General features: G+C 39.8%; 1 protein-coding gene across 1 annotated transcript in view; it reads left to right on the top strand.

The window, feature by feature from the left end:
* NPR3 (natriuretic peptide receptor 3) overlaps positions 1 to 6,713 on the top strand; it is a 41,801-nt gene extending 35,088 nt beyond the window's left edge. Inside the window, exons 6-8 of the mRNA XM_076363020.1 lie at positions 1,144 to 1,279; positions 2,842 to 2,929; positions 5,817 to 6,713. Coding sequence (XP_076219135.1) covers positions 1,144 to 1,279; positions 2,842 to 2,929; positions 5,817 to 5,928 — 336 coding nt within the window. The 3' untranslated portion in view covers positions 5,929 to 6,713. The remainder of the gene's footprint in view (positions 1 to 1,143; positions 1,280 to 2,841; positions 2,930 to 5,816) is intronic.
* Positions 6,714 to 21,676: the final 14,963 nt, after the last annotated feature.

Here is a 21,676-nt window from a genome sequence, read left to right as displayed (position 1 = left end):
TCCCTTCAAAATGAAGTTTAGGTGAAAGATTTGAACAGGCTACCGATGTCTTGAATTCTAAACCCAGTGTATTAATAGATGTTTCTTATACATGGTAGGACAAATATGTCTTTTGATATGCTTCTGTCATCACTTCTGACTACTTCAGTGTCATGAATTGGCCTTTATTACTGTACATAGATCTTTTTGGAACTATTTTCAGATGAGTGACCTACTACTGTTAGCACAATTTAGCCGTGCAACTTTGCAGTAGATCCAACATACGTAATCTTGAATAAAGCCTGGATTTACTGTTGAGGACAGGACTGAAATTCTAAAGTATCTTTATGAATTGGTCTGAAATAATAGTCCATGCTACCAGAATAATAAGCATGAAAGGCCCTTTTCTGTGTAAATATCAACAACTGCAGAAATAAAAGGTGGAGAATGACAGACTCTGTTGTAGTTCTTCAGAAGATTTGAAGATTTTAGCTGAGCATGATCCAGTACCTCCAGATCCTTGCAAAATAGAAAAGTCCAGCCTGGAGTGTGTAGTCGGGTCTACAGCACACAAGGTACTTCAAATGATACTTTCACTTAGCTGGGTGACAGTCCTGAGCACTCAACCCACTATGGAGCAATTGAGGAAAGCCCAGGGAGAGTAGGAGGAATATTCAGAGGGTTAAAAAACTTGTGTGAACTGGGTTTATATAGAAGAGAAGCCTGAGGGCAGAACAGATAAAAGCCTGTGAAGATGTCAAGGGATGTTTCAGAAAGGAAGAGTCTCTGCATCCACTGGCAGTTGGATAAGTAGTGATGGATAATTGCAACAGGGGAGATATAGGTCACGTGTTAGGGAAAACCACGGACTGTAACGATAGCTAAGTTCCAGAATAATTGCCTACAGGAATTGTGAAGTCTCCACCTTTGGAGACTCTTAAGAACAGGTTAGATAGATAAACGTCTGTCAGGAATGCTCTTGTTCATCTGATCCTGCCTTGGGGCAGGGCATGCACTACATAACCTCCCACAGACCCCTTCAGACCTATTCTCTGTGATGCAACATCCTACCACAGGAGTCCAAGTGAGTGATGCAGCTCTCCTGTTTGTTTTACTTCCCTAAGCTGACAGGAGAATCTTCTCATTCCTTTCTTTTTTGCATAGGTGATCGGGGACTACTATGGAAAGCAGGGGCGTTTTGAAATTCGATCAAATGTGAAATATCCTTGGAATCACGGCAGACTGCGACTAGATGAAAGCCGAGTTTCAGAGCACACAAACAATACACCGTGTAAATCATGTAAGTTTAGTGACTTAATGCTTCTGCCCAGGCTGTCAGAGAGAGTAATCCATGTGGTGATGCAACATAACGGGCCATATTAAATTGCTTAGCACAGTTGTCCAACTGCGACATCGTGACTATGTCTCTCTGCTGACTGGGAAGTTAAGATCTGGCAGCCCTGGGTAGTACGTGGTCTGGTTCACTTCCCTGAACTTAAACATGACAGTAATCATGATGCACAGCCTAGGGCCCTGGAGGCTTTAGGACTTTCCAGGGTCTAAAAGGTAAAATCTCTTTTAGCCAGGAAGAAGGATATAACTGAAACCCCAAACAGAGAACAATCATATTGATAATTAGCAGCTGGGGAGGCAAGTGCTGATTGGAGCAGTGTTCTCCCAGTGCAGAATGATTTTCAGTGCTATGAGAAGGCACTGCGAGGGCCCTAGTAGGCTGAGAAGAAGTGAAGTCAGTTGAATGGGGTGATAGCTGTGAATGCAGAAGGCTGGGACTACCCTCCACAGAGAAGGTGTCCTTGTTTTCCAGCGTACTGACTTTGCAGACCATGCTGTAGCAGGACATTGCAGGGAGATAAGGGTAGGAAGATAATGGGTGCTTCAGTGGCGAAGTGTGGTCTTAGCTTTTCACAGGAAACAAATTGCTAGTCCTGCAGTGGAAAGGTATCTGCAACCTGATAATTCTTTGATCCCTGAAAAACCTGTGTGTACATACATGCTGTAGAGACTGTTTCCACGCCATACCCTCTGTGATCAGCATGGCGTAGCTATCCACCTTCTTCCTTCCACACATCCTGATGTATGGACAAAATCACCTCAAAGGGTCAAGGATAAATGAAGAGGAGGGAGCAGTTTAATTTTCTTAATATTTCTCTGTTCCTTTCCACAAACCCAGGTAGGCATGGAAAAGGGAGCAGGCTGCACCCACATGAAAATGCCATTGTTCTGCAGCTGCCCATCACTTTGCAGAATGACAGTCCCTACTTGGCCTCCCCGTCAGCCACTGTGTCCCTACTGTGCCTCTGTTGAGATTTGGAGCAAGGTGAAGCTCATATGGCTTTAACTTGAAACAGCATAGGTTCAGGGAAAAAAAAAAGAGTTGAGGAGCTGTTGGATAATCATACAGTCATTTTAATAAACCTGGGTGATAGAGGGTTATGATGCTAAACCAGGTGAAATGAGTTTGTTTCTGTTATAATGGCTCAGGGCATATTCCGTGCTGATTCCTATTATGTGCATCATTGTAATCCCAGTCCGTGTTATGATTCAGAACAAGCTATCCAGACCAGTTTCTTAACAACATTCCTGTGTATCACATCTCTAGAATTGTGTCTTCATCCGACACTGGTCTTGGGGGCTTGTTTAACCCCAAGGAAAGCAAGGACAAAAAATAAACCTGCAGAAACTGGAACTAAGGAAGAGGTTCCCCTGGAGTCCTGAGCTCTGAAAGGCTTTAGTTATTATCTGAAGTTGGTCACTCATTTCCTAGTTGTGTGTATTTTCCAATATGTGAATGCAAATAGTTCTCAATATGAACCCTGATTGTTTATTTTTTCCCTTTTCAAGCAGGTGGTCTAGGAGAATCAGCAGTTACAGGAATAGTTGTGGGCGCCTTGCTTGGAGCAGGATTGCTAATGGCTTTTTACTTTTTCAGGTTAGTCCAATTCATTGAAAGTTCTGTAAACTCTTTATTCACCATCCGAAATTCTCAGCTCCTGGCAGCACATCCTTGATGGGAGGCAGAGAGGCGCCATAATCATCGGTGGTAACATTCCTATCGGAGACAGTGAACACACTTCGATTGTCCTTTTGTGTATATCCAAATCATTTTAGTGACTCAGGGCCTCATCCTGTAACCACTTACATCTCTGAGTAACTTTACTCATGGAAGTAATTCCAGTGAGTTCCAGTCATTCACATTTGCTTTAGTAAAGTGCCCTGGCCTTGAAAGCCTTCTTTGTTTGGTACTCTTTGCCAGCACAATTGTGCAGGCTGTGATCGTGCAAGAGACTTATATCGCTTGCCTGGTAGCATCCTTAGTTTTTGAATATGGAGTGGAATTGTACTGGAAGCTAGAAAGAGATTTCTGTTTTGGTATAAGAGAGCATTTGGATTTCAAAACTGTGCATTTAACTTAATAAGCTGAGGTCAGTGCAGGGTGATCAGTGTTTTATTCCTGTTTAAGTAAAATAATTCTTACATTGCTAGACAGCAAATCTAAAGTCTTGAGAGTTGATCCTACACTGACAGAATAAATTAGTTATACATGTTCAGCATCTTATACATACTGTAATTTATCCTCATACGCTATGGAAGAGAAAAGGCAGATAGGAGAGTAGAATTAACCTCTGCATATAAGAATCAAATAATTCTATCCAATAAAAATATCTGTTTATAAAAAAAAGTTAACAAAATGAAACAAGCAAAACCTGCTTCAATTCACCAGCACACTTCCAGAGTTTCTGAAGATCCCAGAACTAGGATTATTCATTAGTTGCTTACAGCTGAAATTCTGCAGGGTGATTTTATTCTTGCATGTGTTTGGTGCTTATATAATATGTTGTTTGGGTTTGAGACAAGATAAATTAGCTGGGACTGAATAAAGACTCTCTTTGAAAGAAAAAAGAAAATACAAATCTGTCTTTATATTTTATGTCATCAGAGGTTCTTGCATCTTTTATATATTCTCAATCTGAGATGATAATTTTTAGGTGTGTTTCTTAGCATTGCTGTTGTTGGGAGGGAATTGGTATGTGAAGACAAGAAATGAGGCAAAAGACATATCCTGAGCTGGTATAAAACTATGCAAAGCATCATTGTAGGAACAAGACTTAAACTCTTAGTCATCACACAAAGATTTAGACTGGAAATCCATGTGAGCAAAGGTGAGTGTCTGTAAAAGTAGATGGACAGACCTGAACTCAATGCCCAGTCTTTGTATTTATGGTCAGAGGGGAGAAATGAGCACTTTTTTCCATGCAGTTCTTGTCATCCTCATGTAAAAGCTAAACCAGGTCAGAAGAATGCCTCTTAGAAATGCCTATTTCTCTCCATTGACCAAAGGAAGCCGGGAGTACTCTGTCAGATGGATCTGCACATTGGAGACATCTAAAGTCATATGGGTGAATTTCACCCTGGAGATCTGATTGCACTCACTCAAAGCAGGAATAGGGACAACCCTCTTACTCCACCATTAGAATAAACATATGAAACATAACATATCTGGAAGTAATTTGCACCTGCAGGTTCTGTACCTTTCAAACTGTATATGTACCTTCTGATTACATCTTATTTGGATCTGTAATTACCACAAATGAGCATGCAAGCATAATTTTGAGTGTGCATGCAAACCGTTAAAAGATCTGGTAGTAGTTCTGATATGTAGCTTTGAAAGGATTTAGTCTTAGAGCTATATTTCTAAAATGTGGACCTGTTCTTGTGCGTGAGCTACTACTGTACATGCTCTGACCTGTGGAAGGATCTGACTTGAAAATACATAAATGAAGTAAAGAACATAGGTTTTTCAAGTTATTTTGGAGCCTACTGATACAGACACAAATGTCTAGGGAATACTTTCAGAACTTGTAGGTTCCCACTTTCTGTTGAGCCATGTTACCCAAATTAAAACCTTGGTGTTTTGAAAATCATTCTTCCACTGCTACATACCTAGTTCTGACTCCTGCTACACATGCAAGTGGAGCAGAGCTTTCCTTGGCGTACGAGCTTTTTGTCATGCATCTGCACAAGCAGAACTGTATGCACATGGGGCTGGACTAACGCCCTTCTGAAAAATTGGTCCTGAAACTGGGTAGAAGCATAAATGCATAAAATACAAATGTGAATCTTCTTACGATTTTGGGGGGAGATTTCGGTACTGAAGGGGAAACTGAAAGGCAGTCAGAGAGTTTGTTTCACATGTAAAGTAACATAACAATTCTTGAAAAGGCCCTAGAGGAAGACATGCGGGAAAAACTGTGTCTGATGCATGAGCAATCGTATTTATTTCTTGTCTGTCTGCTACATCCCTCTTCTTAATTCATCATACTACCTCCTCCGGCATTACAAACATAGTAGCTTTCTCAGAGGGAGATGGGAGGTTTAGTTAGTTAATATATAGTTTCAGTGAGAAACACAACTGAATAAAGAGTCAGATCTGTTGTTTGAACTCTGCAGAAAGTGCCCCCCCACCCCGTATAGTGGAAAGAAATTTGGCTTTGATCAATATGAAGCAGTGATGTGACACAGTTCACATGACACTTCACAAAAACTTCCTAATCACTTAGATCAGAAATTTTCAAAGAAGCAAATGTCTGTGTCTTGGTGCTTTGAGACTGCTGTGTAGAAATTCACAGGCATTCTTGAGCCTGGGTAAAATGTTTTGAGGCAAACTACTTTAATCTTTGACCAGGGTTTCACATTCTGCCACATTTCATTTTTCAACTGGCACCCAGCTGTCCCCTACAGGCATTCTTTATAAGGGAAGTCCTGTTATCCTATAGCTAGAGAAGGGTTTCTCACTCTGTTCCTCTCCTTTCATGCAGAAAGAAATACAGAATAACTATTGAGAGACGAACTCGACAGGAGGACTGTAACATGGGGAAACATCGGCAGTTACGTGAAGACTCCATTAGATCTCATTTTTCTGCCGCATAAAGAAGAAGAAAAAGAATCCCATTCTTCCTAGGGAAAAAAAGAACTAGGGAAAAGGACACAACCAAAGACATCAGTGTAAAAAGAAGAGGCTCTTGAAGAACTCACTCTTTTAAGCAGTAATTTTGTCTTAATTTCTTTCAGAAGCTCAGGAATGATTTACTAATCACGTTATGCCGCATGGCCTTTCATCTCATGAAAAAAGAAAATGATGCAGTTTGATGTTATAGGATGTACTTAATATGTAAAGACAGTATTTCTTAAGGCATATATTAAGGGCAGCAGATCTGGGTTTAGTTGATGGGGAATGCCTCATTCTGTTCCCTTTTTTGTTTTTTTTTTTTAGCTCCTACCACCTCCTTGCTCAATTGCATCTCACCCATGGGTATCAAATACGGTTTCAAAGGCACGGGTGCTGGTTGCTGTCAAAAGGAAAAAAGGGATTCATTTGGGGTATGATCCTGCATCACTGAATCATTGCCATTGATTACTGGGGATACAAGATTGGGCATATGGAGTTTAGTTCTGGGAGGGAACTGGCACTTGGGTGTAATTAACTCCACTGGGGTGTAATTAACTCCACTGAGAAAGTCAGGCAGGTGGAAACACACACAAACCATTTTTTTCTTGTTTGTGTAGTATCACAAACAAAAGCACCAATTCTCCCTCTTAGGTGCTGGGAGTTAGAAAAAAACGCCAGTGAAGGATGAGGAGTTTCACTGGTGTGAAATAGTGAGAGAGAAGACAATCAGGCCTTGGGGGAGGACTAATTCCTCAGTCTTATATGTGTTTTATCATGCTCTTTTCTCTCCACTGCCATGACTTTTCAGAGAGGCAAATATAGTCCATGTAGAGTCTGCTCCTGTTCCCAGTGAAGTCAATCGCAAAATCCCATTAACTTCAGTGAGCACAGGACTGCATCCAAAATTGTAAATATGAAAGTGTTTGTATAGCTGAGGCAATTCAAAAGGGGATCTTTTTTGTGTAAAAATAACATTCCATGCTACCGTTTTATTTTTAGGATATTTTTAATCTTGTATTTTTCTATTAAAGTGTCTATTTTTGCTTTGGTAGGATTGAAAATTAAGGGAGAGGATGTTTTGAAGACATATTTTTTTATGATAGGAGTAACATGGAGGGGAAGTCAACAGCTGTAAATACATTTTAGAACCCGTATTTAGGGGAGGAGAAGTGACTTCATGGAGAGTAACAGACTTTTTGCCCCACTTTCTTCTCCAGGCACGTACAACATTCAAATAGTTATTTAAACAATATAAATGCAGTTACTGAATTGTCTATGTGATGATGGCCCTGATCTTGAAAATAATGAACTTTTCACATGTTAAATAGTCCTATGTTAGTTGGTGAGACTAACTGTTCATGTGTGTACAATTAAACACGCAAGGAATTACCTTCAGGAATCAGGGTGGTAAAACACTACTCTAGGCCTGACTTTAATGCTGCTGCCATCAGTGTCCCTGGGACTTTTGCCATTGACTTTACCAGGAGCAAAACTGAATCTATGATGAATTAGCTACTGACAGGAGAGCTCTGCGCTTTCTAGTCAGCAAATGGAAATGAACAGTACGTATTATAAATACGGTGAAGAAGACCCATAAAAATATTGTCTGTGGAAAAACCCAGCTATGACTATGGTTCTAGTGCGTGAAATCTTTTGGTTTATCCTACTCTGATTTCATAAGCAGAACTTTCTGGTCTCAGCAGTCATAGTCAGACTTGAAACTTAATCTCAAAACTGGCACTAAAGCCTGTGTTCTACAAAACTTCTAGGCCCTGAGAAGCCAGAGTGCCAATTCAGAGAAACCATTTTGGGGTAGCTGGAAGTGAATGAAGAGCGAAAGCTGGCTCTGTCTTCTTTCAGCTGCCTTTTATTTCTTCTGGGGAAATACCTCATGGAGTATTTCCTTGGACTTTTTTTCCTTATGTTTCACTTGTCTCTTAGCATATGCAGGGGTTCCTCACCTGCCCTTGTGAAATATTGTCCAGTGTCCCAGGCAACCAGAGGGCAGGGCTTCCCGACTGTCAGGGCACCTCCACTATAGGTGGTGGATGTAGACCAGGTAGATCTGGTGTCTTTAGGACTCATTGTAACAGCTTTTGTTGACATGGTAGATTTCCATCATCCTGTATCCCAGTCTGAGCCTGTATGACTTCTGCAAAGGTGCCTTAGCCAAAGTAACACTGCAGTCAATGGAAAGTTTTCTGAAGTAGCCTCCTCATCTCATGGGCACCAGAGAAGAATGTAGGCTAGAGCAGCATTCATACTGCTATGCAGCTGGGGAGAAAAAAAGACTTCCTGATTAGTTTTTGGAATTTTTTTCAAGCAGCTGAGTTTGTCTAGCCCCTGGGCATGCTTAAGGTTTGGGGGTTTTTAAATTATTTCCAAGGAAGTTTTGATCTATTTCTTGCTTTGCAAATACGTCTCTCAGTATTTTTACATTCTTTTATCCATTTGACTACTTTGCCACAGAAAAAGGGAAGGAAAATTTTTAAATACGTAGAGAAAAGAGGGTATGATTTGAAGTGTAAACTTTTTTCGAAATGAGGTTTGTTATGACTTGCCTTGAACTATTACTCAAACTGTCACTAGTTAGGAAGCAAAGCAGTAGTGTAGATCTGCATTTTTCCTGTGCCATGCACAGTCAGGTCAGACCAGAAGATCTGAGCCTGGAGAACTGGCTGGGACAATAAATTTTTAAGACAGCTTTTTTATCGCATCATCTTACTATAACTAAGCATATTAAAAAAGTATAGTGAAAGGTCGCTTTTTAATTAAAAAGATAATAATTCTGATCCCCAGTTTTATGTAGGGTTTTTAATCATGACCTCAAGAAGTGTTTTTGAGATGTCTGTTGGTGCGATGCTGATGGAGGCCTAGCCACAACTTTACATCCCAGCACCTCCCAAGAAAGGTGAACCTTTTTGCACATCAGAACATTTTAGATCAATGGGCTTTAATCTTTCTAAATTGGTGCACACCTACCTGTGTGTTTTTCCCATGGAAGTGTGGAGATCATTTAAGACATTTCACATAAGTAGATTTCTGAATAGCACAAATAAACTTGCCCTTCTTAGCTGTCTTTCACAGCCCTCTTGCTAATAGTTCCCAGGTCTTCTGTGGACCATAGATCAAAAACTGCCTTGAGTTTAGATTATTCAGCAGAGAGATTCTTTACCAGCTAATGCACTTTCCTTTCTGGTCCATCTGCATTAGCTCAATGCCACAATGTTTAGGCTTCAAACTCTGCAAGGGAATGTCTAATCAAAATAATAATAATTGATTCTCAAAAGAGTTTTCAAAACCTACATTTTTGGCTTCAAGAAATTGCCCATATTACAAACATACGTCTGTATTACAGAGCAGCACAAGGAGGGCCTTAACTCAGCTCAGCACTTCAGAACACACTTAAAATATGCTCAACTTCAGCTTCTAAGTGCTTTGCTCACTTGGGACGAAAGGGTAGGATCCTGCCCATGGCTGAACCAAAGGGAATCTTGCCATGTGCTTGAATCGGAGAAAGGTTGGCCCCACAGGCCACGTGTTTATTGCTAAATCTTAGTTGTGCCTGTTAGATTGAAATTGAACTAGTGGCTTCATACTTTTTGTTTGTCAAAGTTTGACAAATTCTGCTAATTTAGCTTTTTTCTAAATTACCAAATATTGGTCAGCTTAATAGCTGATTCACCTCAGAGTCCTCTTCTTGAGGATTCTATGGACAAATTACCTGACTTCCACCCTTACCTTCAACACGTAGATTTCCACTGCAAGTTGACAAAGGTGAAGCAAAACTTTCAATAGTACCTGTGATTTAGTATGCTGAGACCCACAACGTTAAAGTCAGATGCCTAGATGCTTTTTCCTGCGCCGTTGGTAGTTCTGAAAGTTTTGTTTATGGACAGTTGGTGTGTCCTGAGTTGTCTGTGACTACCACCATCACCAGTTAATTACCAGTTCCTTCTGTGATGTGCTTCACTGAAGACCAAACCCAGCTAAGTTCTGAGAACATTCGTCATTGCTAAAACTTTTGATTGAGAGTGCTGCGCACCTTGCAAGATTGTGGCCAGAATTCAGTTTATTAAAGAGTTACATTCATTCACTTCTGAAAATAAATTTTATTGATCTATTTTCAATTTGTTTTTAAGAAATGCTTTATTGCATTATTGAAAGTAGTTTGTTGTTTTTTAATGGAGAATTATTAAGGTGTAGCTAATGCTTTGAAAACATTTGTGCTGGAAAAATTAAGAGTGTGCTCCCTGACAGCATGTTTTGCTGGGAGGTTGATCTCCGATTCATTTTTTGGCTTGGAGATGTGATCACACTCATTAAGCTGACCAAAAAAAACCTCTCATTGATTCAGTGGAAGTAAACTCAGGCCCTTAGTGAAGTGTCTTCAGGCTTTAAACTCAGCATCTTGAAGCAGTTCAGAGTGAATTTCTCAGCTTTGCAGTAGAACAGGCTGCATCAGCCTTAGCTGACCTTGGCTCCAGCATGATTTTCACCTCATGAATGCCATAATGCTCCTGGAAAGCCAAGAATAGACATCAAAGCCAGGAAGCTAATAGTCCTGGTCATAAATTTCTTTGGCAATTCAGTCCATGTTTTCCGGAGCTCAGGACAGTACCACATCCTTCACTACCTTCCTCTGTGCTTCAGAGTAGCCATGTAGCTGTTCTGTTTCTTTAAATAAAGTAGTTAAGGTTATTTTTCCTCATTTTCTCCCAGGGTAGAGTGAACACTCTTGAATTACCCATTTTTTTCATGCTCGTTTCTCTAGCTTCAGAAGTACTTTGAAAAGAGACAGCCATTTTCCACCATTTAGTCAGAAATGCTCTCTCTTCACTGAGAGGTGGCTTTTACGTAATTTCAGCCATTGTTTGTTGCCGCTGTGCTGCTCAGCTGCCAGCACACCTCGTGTTGGCCCATGGCCACACCAGCCGTTACCGGAGATCTAGACCCAGAACTGTCTGATGTTGTGTGTCTTTTAACCAAGCGAAGTTGAAAAATCAGATTGACCAAAAACTTTCTGAAGTTTAATCTGAATTTTGCAGCTGGCATCCTTTCCTTTTAAAAACACCCAAGGCTGGCACCGTAAATTGTGGTTATAGAAGCAGTGCCATTACTGGGCGCCACTGGGCTCACAGAAAATGCACTAGTCCAAGCATGGTGAGATGATGTCAGGTGATGTCAGCCAGTCTTTTTTTTTTTTTTTTTTACCCTAATTGTTGCTATAAAATTATATCAAATCTAGTGACCACCCTCCCCAAAGCAGGGCATATGGGAACAGAACTGTAAGTTTCTAATGGTACATTACCTTTTGTGTTGGTAAGCAGCATGCCCTAGTAACTTGTCTCACAACAGTGAGTGATGAAGGGACAAATTTCAGTGAAGTGCATGTTTTGTAGGAGACAGTTTTAACCCTTTTTAGAAACAAAGAAATACAAAAGTTACTTTTTGGAATATATTTTTAAGGACATGCTGGAAAAAGTTTCGCCTTCAGGTGTGTTGTGTGTGTCTCCTCTCCTCCCCCCCTTTCTTTCTTGCTGTTGAAAGCACAGAAAGATTTGTATGTGTGTGAAACCTTTCAGGTGGAAGAATGGAAGTGTTTGCACTGTGCATATCCCTGCTTAGAGGCAGAAATTAATTCAGAGGGCTTGAGGCCTCTATTTTTTCCAGTCTCAGATAACTTTTAACATCTGAGCTCTGAGACTGATGGAAAAAGATTGTTGAAATTAAAACAAATAGCTGTTTGTGAGAGACCTCAGACCTGGCTGTCTACAGGGGTGAGCAAGCTGTGCGGCAGACTTTGATAGTGTCTTTTCTCTTCTAGAGAATGACAGGAAGCCTAAGGACTGTGGTTTGCCTCAGTGAAGCCGTAAGTCTGGCATAAATGCAGCTCTCCCTTTATCTCACCCATAGAGAGAGAAAGGATAAAGGTTAATGTTGGTGTTTTTATGAGGTTACTGCTGGGTTTGATCAAGAAGATAATGCTGCCACGGCTTTGAGGCTTTCTTGGGCTAGTGTTTAATTTTGTCCAGTGTATCATTATATAGACTGTTTTGTTATGCTATTACTTCTTCCAGAATTTACCTTTCGGAATGACTCCTAACTGACATACACCAAATTTACAGCATACAAAACTAGCTTTCAAAAGGAGAGGCTTAAGAGTTCACTCAAAATCTCTCATTAACCACTAAGTTAATATTCTGCATCAAAGGCAAAATATTCTAAATAACCTGACACTGTTAAAGTTTGTATGTTAAGCTATAGTACGTCAGAAATCTTATGTGGATTCATTAGGTGTTAAATCTTTGAAAGGTTAAAATCCACTCTATGTGAACTGTTGCTTGGTGTTTCTGTCATGTGACTGTTTCTAGAGGACACTTGAGCAAGCAAAGAAAATGTACCAAAAAGGGTATTTTTAAAAAAATCTTGTTTTAATGGTTTCTTTTGTAATCTCAACTGGTATGCACAGGGAACACACAATTCTCCCCCCCAGACTATGAACAGAGGTTTTGCTAATGTTGTACTAAACCGTCAGCAGACATAATGAGCACAGCTATGTTGGTTCATAGTTGGTGATGATCTGGACTTCTCTTTCTCTGTGAACTGTGTATGCAGTGTGACAGAGGAACGAGTGACCACTGAAAAGTCAGTATCACAGTTACTAATCAGTGGTCATTTATCTTGGTGCCATGTAAGATGATAAATGTTTCCTCCCATATTTAGTATCTCCCTGATGTAGCTTTGTGGCAGATGTTGTGGTGACTTCTGCAGTATAGGTTGCAAAGGATGAAAAGATCTGTTAAGAATATAGGGAAAATATCTGTGCAGTTGAGTTAGGAAGAGAGAAGAGGGAAAATGTTCAGGGATTGATTATACTCCCATGATGATACTATTGACTGTACGGAGGATGGGATCAAGCTCTTTCTGCACAGTACACTGTCTTTATTGTTCAGTATCTACTTTCTTAGAGACTCAGCAGAAAGCTTGTTCACCTTTTAAATCTCACATAGCCCCCTTACCTAAAATTGAAACAGGATTTAAGTGGTGCATAGGACCTGCTCAGGGTGTACCATGCCCTTAGGTTGGGTATTTACCTAGTAACAATGTCATCTTTACTGTGCAGGTCTAGAAGTGCTCAGAAGACTTGGGTAGAGTGGCAGGAAGAAGGCAATGGGTAGAATTTGCTGTGTTTCTTGTGCATAGGGTGTTACTATCACAAAACTAAGAGGACTCAGGATAGACACTGTGGACGTTAACTTTGTCCCCTTTTTTCAGTGATACTGTTCATTATTAGTTATGTAAAAATAATGGACAACAGAGAAACCTAGTACCAGTCTAGTAGAAAACAAATGGAAAGCTGCACAGTATATTGTACTGATGTAAGTAGAACTATCTGCATATAATGTGATTTTATTTATTGTTGTTTTTGTGTAGAGGAGAGTGCGTATTCATGACTGTGGATATAACCTTTGTTTATTTGTATAATGTATTTTATTTTACAACTTTGTCATTTAAAATATCTACATTCATTGGTGTCCTTTGACTTTTTATTCTGTGCATTTTCTTTCACACATTTTAAAAATGCAGGAATATCACATAACCTAAATTGTAACAAAATGTTTCCATTAAAGACATAGGAATATGTTATCACCTCTTTCTGTGGTGTCTTTTGTCACCTGTTTACTACATTCTTGGTCTGCTTCACATAGAGGGTACTATCAGATGGTACAGAGTTAATAACAGGGGGGTTATTCTGGGTCTAAGACACCATATAAACCCCTGATCTTAATGATGATTAGCAATCAGCAATTAAATCAGGAATCAATCTAACCTTTCTTTGGGAAGAAAATTCCCCCTGGTATTTTAAGGTCTGGGAAAGGTTTTAATCATTATAAACTTTGGATATTTTTCTATTTATTCTCAGTCCTCCAGAAATGCAATTAAATAGGAACCAAATTATTTAAATACATTGGAACTTTAACTAGTAAGCATTAATTTTTATAGCCTGCATAGAGGCAGAACTTACACATTTCACTAAGCTACAAGTTCAGTTCTTTGCAGCAATCTTATCAAATTGGGGGCATTTAATTCTTTTTCTTTCCTGTGCTATTAAATACAGTCTTCAAATTACCCTGTTTTGTCTAGCCTTCTGCTTTCTGTATGCATGTGTCTGTTGTAGCAATGTTGCCAAATTTAAGATTTGTGCTTGAGAGTATGCCAGGCCTTTATAATCTAAAATAACTTGGAAATGAGTGTGAGGAAGAAGTGTCTGATCACACTCGTATCAAAACTACAAGAACCAAGAATTCACTGGAGAGTTGACAGACAGATGGAAACATCCTCTGGATTAACTATGAACCTAAAATCTCTCTGCAGCCCAGGAAAGAAAAAAGCAAAGAGTAAAAATACAGGCTTGGAGAGGCCCATTCAGTTAGGGAAGGGTTGAACTACTTTCCTAGCTGCAATGTCTTTCACTGGTAAATCTCTAAATATGTCACTAAATTTAATTAACTCAATACTGCCAACAAGGAAATTAATATTACCAGTTTGTACAGCTAGGTGCAAAGACTTAGCTTTCCGAAATTGTGGAAGATATTCCCGATATATGTTAGAACTGAGATTATTTTAAATCTGCCTCCTCAGAGATACACTTCTAATTGTATGAATGTTGTACAGATAGAAATTACTGTTTCTCCTGCTTTTGCTTGATGGTTATGCTCTTAGGTCTTCATCCCATTGCAAACAGGAATTCTCTGGAAGTTCCTAGCGATTTTCCAGTATTTCTGTATAAAACATTGTAGAAAAAAAATGTACAAATAGTGTTTTGTGTTCCTGATAATTGTAGTAATCATTAAAGGTATTTTCTGATCTTTTCAAAAGTGCACATTTTACATGACTCATCTCCAGTCTCTTCTGTCAATTTAAGATTCTAGTCAGGACAAACTGAAGATTAGTTTACTAACATTTACTAATATTCTAAGTTTGCTAGAACTGAGATCAGTAATGATACATGCTTTACTGCTGATATATTGTAGGGATACATTGTCAGGGAAGACAGCAGGAGAAACTTTTGACATCTTGCCTTCATTGACAGCAATGGAAAAAATCTCATCAGCTTCAATAAAATAAAGTTTTCACTCAGGCTTGGGAATATGGCATGAGAGATTATTGACTGAATTTATGTTCAGTATATGACCCTCAGGCTATTAGTGCATGTTCAACATGTCATTACCTTCACAGTGGCAGGACTTTTTTCCACTGTCACTAGATTTTCTTTTTTAATAGTTTATCCTTCAGAATGAATGCTTGAGGTATGTGTGATGAATTGTGTACATGTATACATACATCAATATTTATGAAACAGTTCATCCAAATGTGTTGGGTATCTTTTTGTCAGAGAGCATCAGCCAGTCTGACAGGTAAAAATTTCATTTGGTGAAATTACGGCAATTGATCTTCAGTGGTAGCAACTTCTGGGTATCATTCTAGATATCCTGTAACCTATCTGGACACATATTTGTGGCTTTCTTAGGAAACTACTTCTTGAGGAACATTCATCGCATTTCTGAAAAATTGTGGTAGCATTTGAGCCAAATCTTGGCCTTGAACCTCAGCCAATATTTTCTTGAGTTGAAAGAGCACTGCCAATAAAAAGTAATTGTACAACTGACAGAACCTCTTTCGTTGCCTCCTAGGAATAACCATAATTTACAGTCTGTAATGCCAAAAAGGGTCTCCCTGTGTACCTATGCTACTCTTGGTAAATTTTCCTGTGTCATCTTAGGGCTGGTTTGATGGTCTTCAGTCCTCTGCCTCAGAAAAAAAAAATCCTATTTCCCTTTCTATAAGTAATTACTCTGTCCAGCTATTTGTTCTGGCAGTGCAGTGGTTTATTATCAGTGCCTATTACTTCTTGATACTGCCATTCAATTTACACAATAAACCCCTGCTTTCAAATTTTAGATACATGTGTATATAGTTTAGAAACTAGCTGATGGCAAAAATTGTAACCATGGACTTACGTTTTTCTGGGACAGGGGACATAGGAAGCTCATGTCTATGGAAGCCCTGTTCTTCTCCCACCTGTGTTTCTGCAGTACCAAAGCAGACAATTGCCCCAGCCTACTCTATTCCTAGTACTCACAATGTGAACAACGACCGAAGACCAACTATTACTGTGCCGTCTATGAGCCAGCAAGCTTCACAACTGGTTATTTCTCCCTCTGTCTCCCTTTTGGGGTCTAGCAGGCTAATAGCACACTTAAACCATACAAAACATACAGGAGAAGTGGTGCTTGTGCCTCTTCCTCCTACCTCTTGCCTAGAGTAGTAGTGGTGTGACTGGGGGAAAACCAGTGTCCTGGATTTCGATCAGGGATAGAACTGCAGTTTTTCTGCCTCCTAAGAGAGTAATCCAAACATGAATGCTATTTGTGAACCAGTGTCTTGCTGAACTCATTTACTGTTGTATAAAAAATGAAAATGCCTCAAGTAAAGACATTTAAAAATAATTTTACCGTAATCTAAATGCCCAGACTACCAGACTACAGCAGGCATTTCTCACTTCTTATTTCTCTTGCTGCAGCAGAACAATTTTTTTATTGTTATTTAGCCTTCAAAGGGAAAGAGTGAGAAGACAGGCTATACACTATAGTACAGGGGCCATTCTGACAGCAACATGGATTTGTGGATTTAAATCCCTCTTCAAGCCGAACAGAAGAAAGATATGACCTGGGGCTTGTAACAGCCCTGGTAACTAGTATTTATTAAAAGGACAGTAGGAGGAACAGTCCCTCTGAGTGTGACTTACGTGTCCTGGCCAAATTAGGTGCCTGAATCAAGGACTGGACTAATGTCTCTGACATCTGAAGAAGGAGAAAGCTGCTCTCATGATGAAGAATTTCAGAGAGTGAGAAAGTCCTGACAGCACTGTCATTGAACTTGCACATATGTATAATATGCCCCTGCTGAAAAGGTTTGCCAGTAATGAGCATGTTGAACTATTGCTTGGGCAGCCTTAAAGTGTGGACTATGCTGAGCTGCAGCACTTGACTTCATGTGCAGGGTGGAGGGTGTAGAGGAAGAGTTCACAGCCCCTGACTGAATCCTTTCATGCAAGATTTCTTCAGAACAAGGGAAGGGATGCCACTTGCTCCCATTTGATTACTGCAGTGTTTCATGGAATATCAACTGGAATAACAGCTTAAGAAATACCTTTCTTTCTTAAGAAAAAATACTTAAGAAGTACATTTTGTGCTCAGGCATCAAAGGAACAGGTCCAATGAAAAGGGATTGATAAACCCCCTCAATTATGTCAGGGAGAACAAAAAGCATGGCAACAGCCTGATGAGTACAGGAAATTAGACTGGAGGAATTGGGCTACTGGGTAATGACTAGAAAAAGGCATATTATAGATCAAGGAGATCAGGGCTTCCGTCTCTGTTCTCAGAAGAGATTTACCAGAGCAGAGCACTGGCCAGTATCCAAAATCCTACCCTCCTGGGATAGAGAGAAATGAGGCTTTCTACTGGGTCCTGGGCAGTTTTAGGGAAGAAATAACAGAGCCTGTCAGGAAGGCACCAAAAGGTTTAAAGAATGTGGACTAGTCTCTGCCTTTTTGCATGCCTTCTTAAACAGAAATAAACCTCAGAACCACCTGGGATTCACCCAGCACCAGTTATAAATAGGAATAACCGAGTAAAGACATCAAACAAAGGAAAATGTAGGCTATGTATCAGGAAAAATTGCATAAGAGTGTGATCTATTAGCCCTCAGGCACCCCTCCCAAAGGGGGTGGAGGTGGAATTTCTGTTGCTCAAAGCATTAAAACCCCAAGCCCTTGGGAGTGTGCTGCAGGAACAATCCCGCACTGACTGGAGGGAGGATGAGGTGATCTAACTGGTGGTCATTTCCACCTCCAAATCCCTTTTATGTACGTGCCAGGATGCCTTTAGTGACAAGCCGCAGTTCAACGCCAGAGCTGAAAGCAGCCTGGACACAGCTCGAGAGAGTGATTCAGAAGAAGTAGACAGGAAAGGAGGTATAGAAAGAGGGGCGGGGGGGTTAATTTAACTGAGACAAGCCAAAGTCCATAAAAAATTTTCCAGTTCAGTTTGGGATGGGAACTGAGGCTGAAACAAAGAAAGAGTAGTTAAGTGATCCCATCATTCCTTGAATATTTATAGATGCATGTCACATGTTAGTGGCAAGTATGTTAAAGCCTCATTAACATTGCTTTCCTTAGTCAAGGCCTGATAAATTAATATCGATATTAAGGGCTTCTGTCCCAACACAGATACCACTGCTCTGTAAGCCCTCACCTGGGTCTGACCAGGGGAAATTCTTCCCCTGCCTGAGCTGCAGCTGAAACAAAAGTTTCCATCGGCACCAGCACCAAACACTTAATTTCTTCCTCCCTACAGCTCCCCCTTCTCTGCCAAGGAAATAAAAATGAAGGAGAAATAAGCTTTCCTAATCGTGAACGTCTGCATAAGAGATCATGGTTTATTTCAGCCCTTTACATTGTCAGTCTTTTCTATAGTCTGTCCTTTCATCACTTGTTTTCACTTTTTTCCCCTTTATTTCCTTCATCGTCCTCTCTAGTCCCTCTACTCTATACCTAACCTCCTTCCTTTCCTCTGCCTGCCAGCTTTCCTCAGTGCTTGCTTTCTCCTTCTTTAAAACTATTTTACAAATTGTTGTTGTCTTGTCTTAAAGAGTCCACCTGGCTTGTCCACGCCTGGAGAAAAAGCCTCAGACAAGCCGGCAGCCTGAGGCAACAAATTTCTGCCCCGGGGGCCTTTCCTTTGGGTCCACCAGGCTGCGCTGAGGAGTGCTACATTCTGCTCCTTTGTCACCGATTTGTTCTTATTGTCATTTTATGCCCTTACTGCTGCAGGGACTGCTGCTGAGGGAGAAAGTACCTTTCTCTAATGCTATGGGGCTCTGATTTTATTTCTGGCTCACAGCGGAAATGTAAATAACCACAAACACCTACATTCCTTCAGAGGACATTGCTTATGTCACCTGTCCATTAGCAAATACCACACAGTGTCATGATTATTTTTTTCATAAAAGATAACACAACTTTCCTTAGGAGATTTTGAAGATTTTTTTTTTTGTTAGAAATAACTGGCCTCACTGATTTCTCAGAGCCTAGCCTCCCAGACTGGAAGAATGATCGAAATCCAATTGCAATATTGCAGCCTTCAATCCCATACAGACCACCTGTTGCAAATAAAGTTTATTGTCTGTCAAACAAACATTGTTAGGAGGCTGTGTTCTTCTAGAACATAATGTACCTAACTTGGCAGACTAATGTTAACAGGATAGTACCATTGTAGAGGGAGGAGGCAAAGACACACCCATACGTATCCCATGATGCCAGCACAATTCTTCCTATTCCTACAGGCCTGTAAAATTTGAAGCTCACTGTGTTATTTGTAGACCTACAGTCCTGCATTTAGGCAGCAAAGAGAGCTACATCACAGAAGATCTTTGAACTCTGATAGTAACTACATCATATATAAGGCTTCACAAAGGTAAGAAAGTCCTATGCAAACATTAACCAACACACACTGCATGGCATTGACAATAAGCAGTGCTGCCTCTCAAAGAATGTTTTAATGTTCTGGCTGAATACCAGTTCAGTGTTCCTTGCAGACTAAGTTCTTTGACTGAAACTCTATGTAAGTCAGTATGTCCCGTGACAGATCAGGCATCTGATGCAGACTTTGCATTTCTATTGTTGATTTGGCTAGATACTGAACCTGACTATGGGGCAAACCCCATAACTCACTTGCACCAGAATAGAATAGGCTGGTTGGGTTAAAATGCTTCCAGATGCAGCAGTCGAGGCTTTGAAAAAGGACTGGTGGTTTTAAATCTCTCATTTCAGGAGGTGCCTAATTTGAGATACTTCAATGTAATTTGACTTTTCCAGTGGCAAAGCCTTAGTCTGAGAAAATCAGATCTACTTTAGATTGACTCAGGGAGGCCCATGTGTAAATAATGCATCCAAAATCACTAATCATTTGGAAAACAGAAGTATTAAAAAAAAAAGTCAGCTCTCAAATCGTCTTCAGCCCCCAAATCCTTAGTTACTACACTAAAAACCTGATTATTATGTCCTTTTTCTGGTAACTGGTTTCTTCTCACTAGCCGTTTTGCAAATGCACATATGGGGAAAACACTGAAAACAGCAAGAAAACTGTATAGAAAAGTTTGAAATACTGAAAAAATGCCAACCCCAGAGAATTATTTTTAACAAAGTTAAATACTAGTATAGAAACATATGTGATCCTTTCATTAGAAAGCCAGGAATGATCCTAATTCTTTTCCTTTTTGCTGTTGTGAATTGACACAAGTATGTCCTGGAATTCCAGAAGCCCTGCCAGCCCTGTGGATGTAACAAACCTGAAGTCATTGCTTGACTAAAACCTGTATTCAAAATGCAGTTTGAAGCAGGGCTTTCAATCAAGAACATCACCTCTCAGGTCTGCAGCTCTGGTAATTTTAAATGCCCACGTATTTACATTACATTTACACTGCTCCAGTGTTCTGTGCTTCGTATGTTGCTTAGGCTTACTTGTGATTGCAGGGCTAACTGGATTAATTCACAATTCCCAAGAAGGTTAGTGTCCTGGGTGGGAGGCAGGAAGCTGGGCAGCTTTGCAAACTATCTGTCCTGTTCTGCTAATGGAGCAAATTGTTCCCTATTGTGGTTACAGTTTAAAAATCAAGGAGGTAATGTTATACTAGCTAAACACTGCATTAACTGCAATGTAATAAATCTAGCCAAATTGTATCAATGCATTCTCATGCACAGCACATTGTCTTGTTAGATCATGCCGTATATATATTGGAAATACTGAAAGCGAGCATTAACTATATAGTGGAAACAGAGCTAGGTTGTGTATCTATGTGTTATTTTCAAAGGGTAAGGGCTAAATGCTTTTTATGCCTCCTCTGTAGATTTACACATTCCTCTCCAATGTTTGGAAAGAAAATTAATAGTTGAGAAGCAACACTTTTTAATGGAAATTAGGACTCTTTTCTCTTCCCTGACCATCCTTCTTTGCACAACCCTCTTTAGGGTTTGTAGTATTCAGAAAAGGAAAACACAGCTCTTAGAATAAAGGACAATCTTTAGAAATTGTTCAAGACATGATCTACAAAAATAGATTTGGTAGAATTATTTCCACTGTCCCACCACTAAATTTAGCCCTTAAGATACACGTGTGCAAGATTTCTGACAAACACTTGTACGTAATACTATCAAAACAAGATACATTCAAGGGTGAAAGACTTTTCAATGCCTATTCCAAGTTCTGAAACTTCTTGATATATTTTCTCTTTGTTGCCATTCTTACTCCTGATTTGATGATCACATGTGAAACGCTTTGTGTGTGAGGTTAATTGAAAAATGTTCATCCACACTGTGAAAAACACTGTTGAGCCCTGCTCATAATACTCTTTCCTTCAAAACCTTTGAATGACTGTTACATCTTCTTGAATTAAAAAAAATCTTTTCTGTCAGTCTTGTTGAAAAAAAAAAAATCAGTATTTTCTGCAAGGAAAATAGTCCTTTTCCTTTTTCTTTTGAACAGCTCTGTTTCCAAGCATGTAACACAAAGAAATTACTTAAAGGTAAGGTAAATATATTAAGTAATGTTACCTTCACCAATTTTTACTAAAAAATACTCAAAGTTTCAACCAAGAGTTTTG

The sequence above is a fragment of the Aptenodytes patagonicus genome, chromosome Z (genome assembly GCF_965638725.1).
Source record: "Aptenodytes patagonicus chromosome Z, bAptPat1.pri.cur, whole genome shotgun sequence".
Classification (NCBI taxonomy): Eukaryota; Metazoa; Chordata; class Aves; order Sphenisciformes; family Spheniscidae; genus Aptenodytes; species Aptenodytes patagonicus.
The sequence above is the reverse complement of the archived record's forward strand: the minus strand, read 5'-3'. Positions and strand labels throughout refer to the sequence as shown.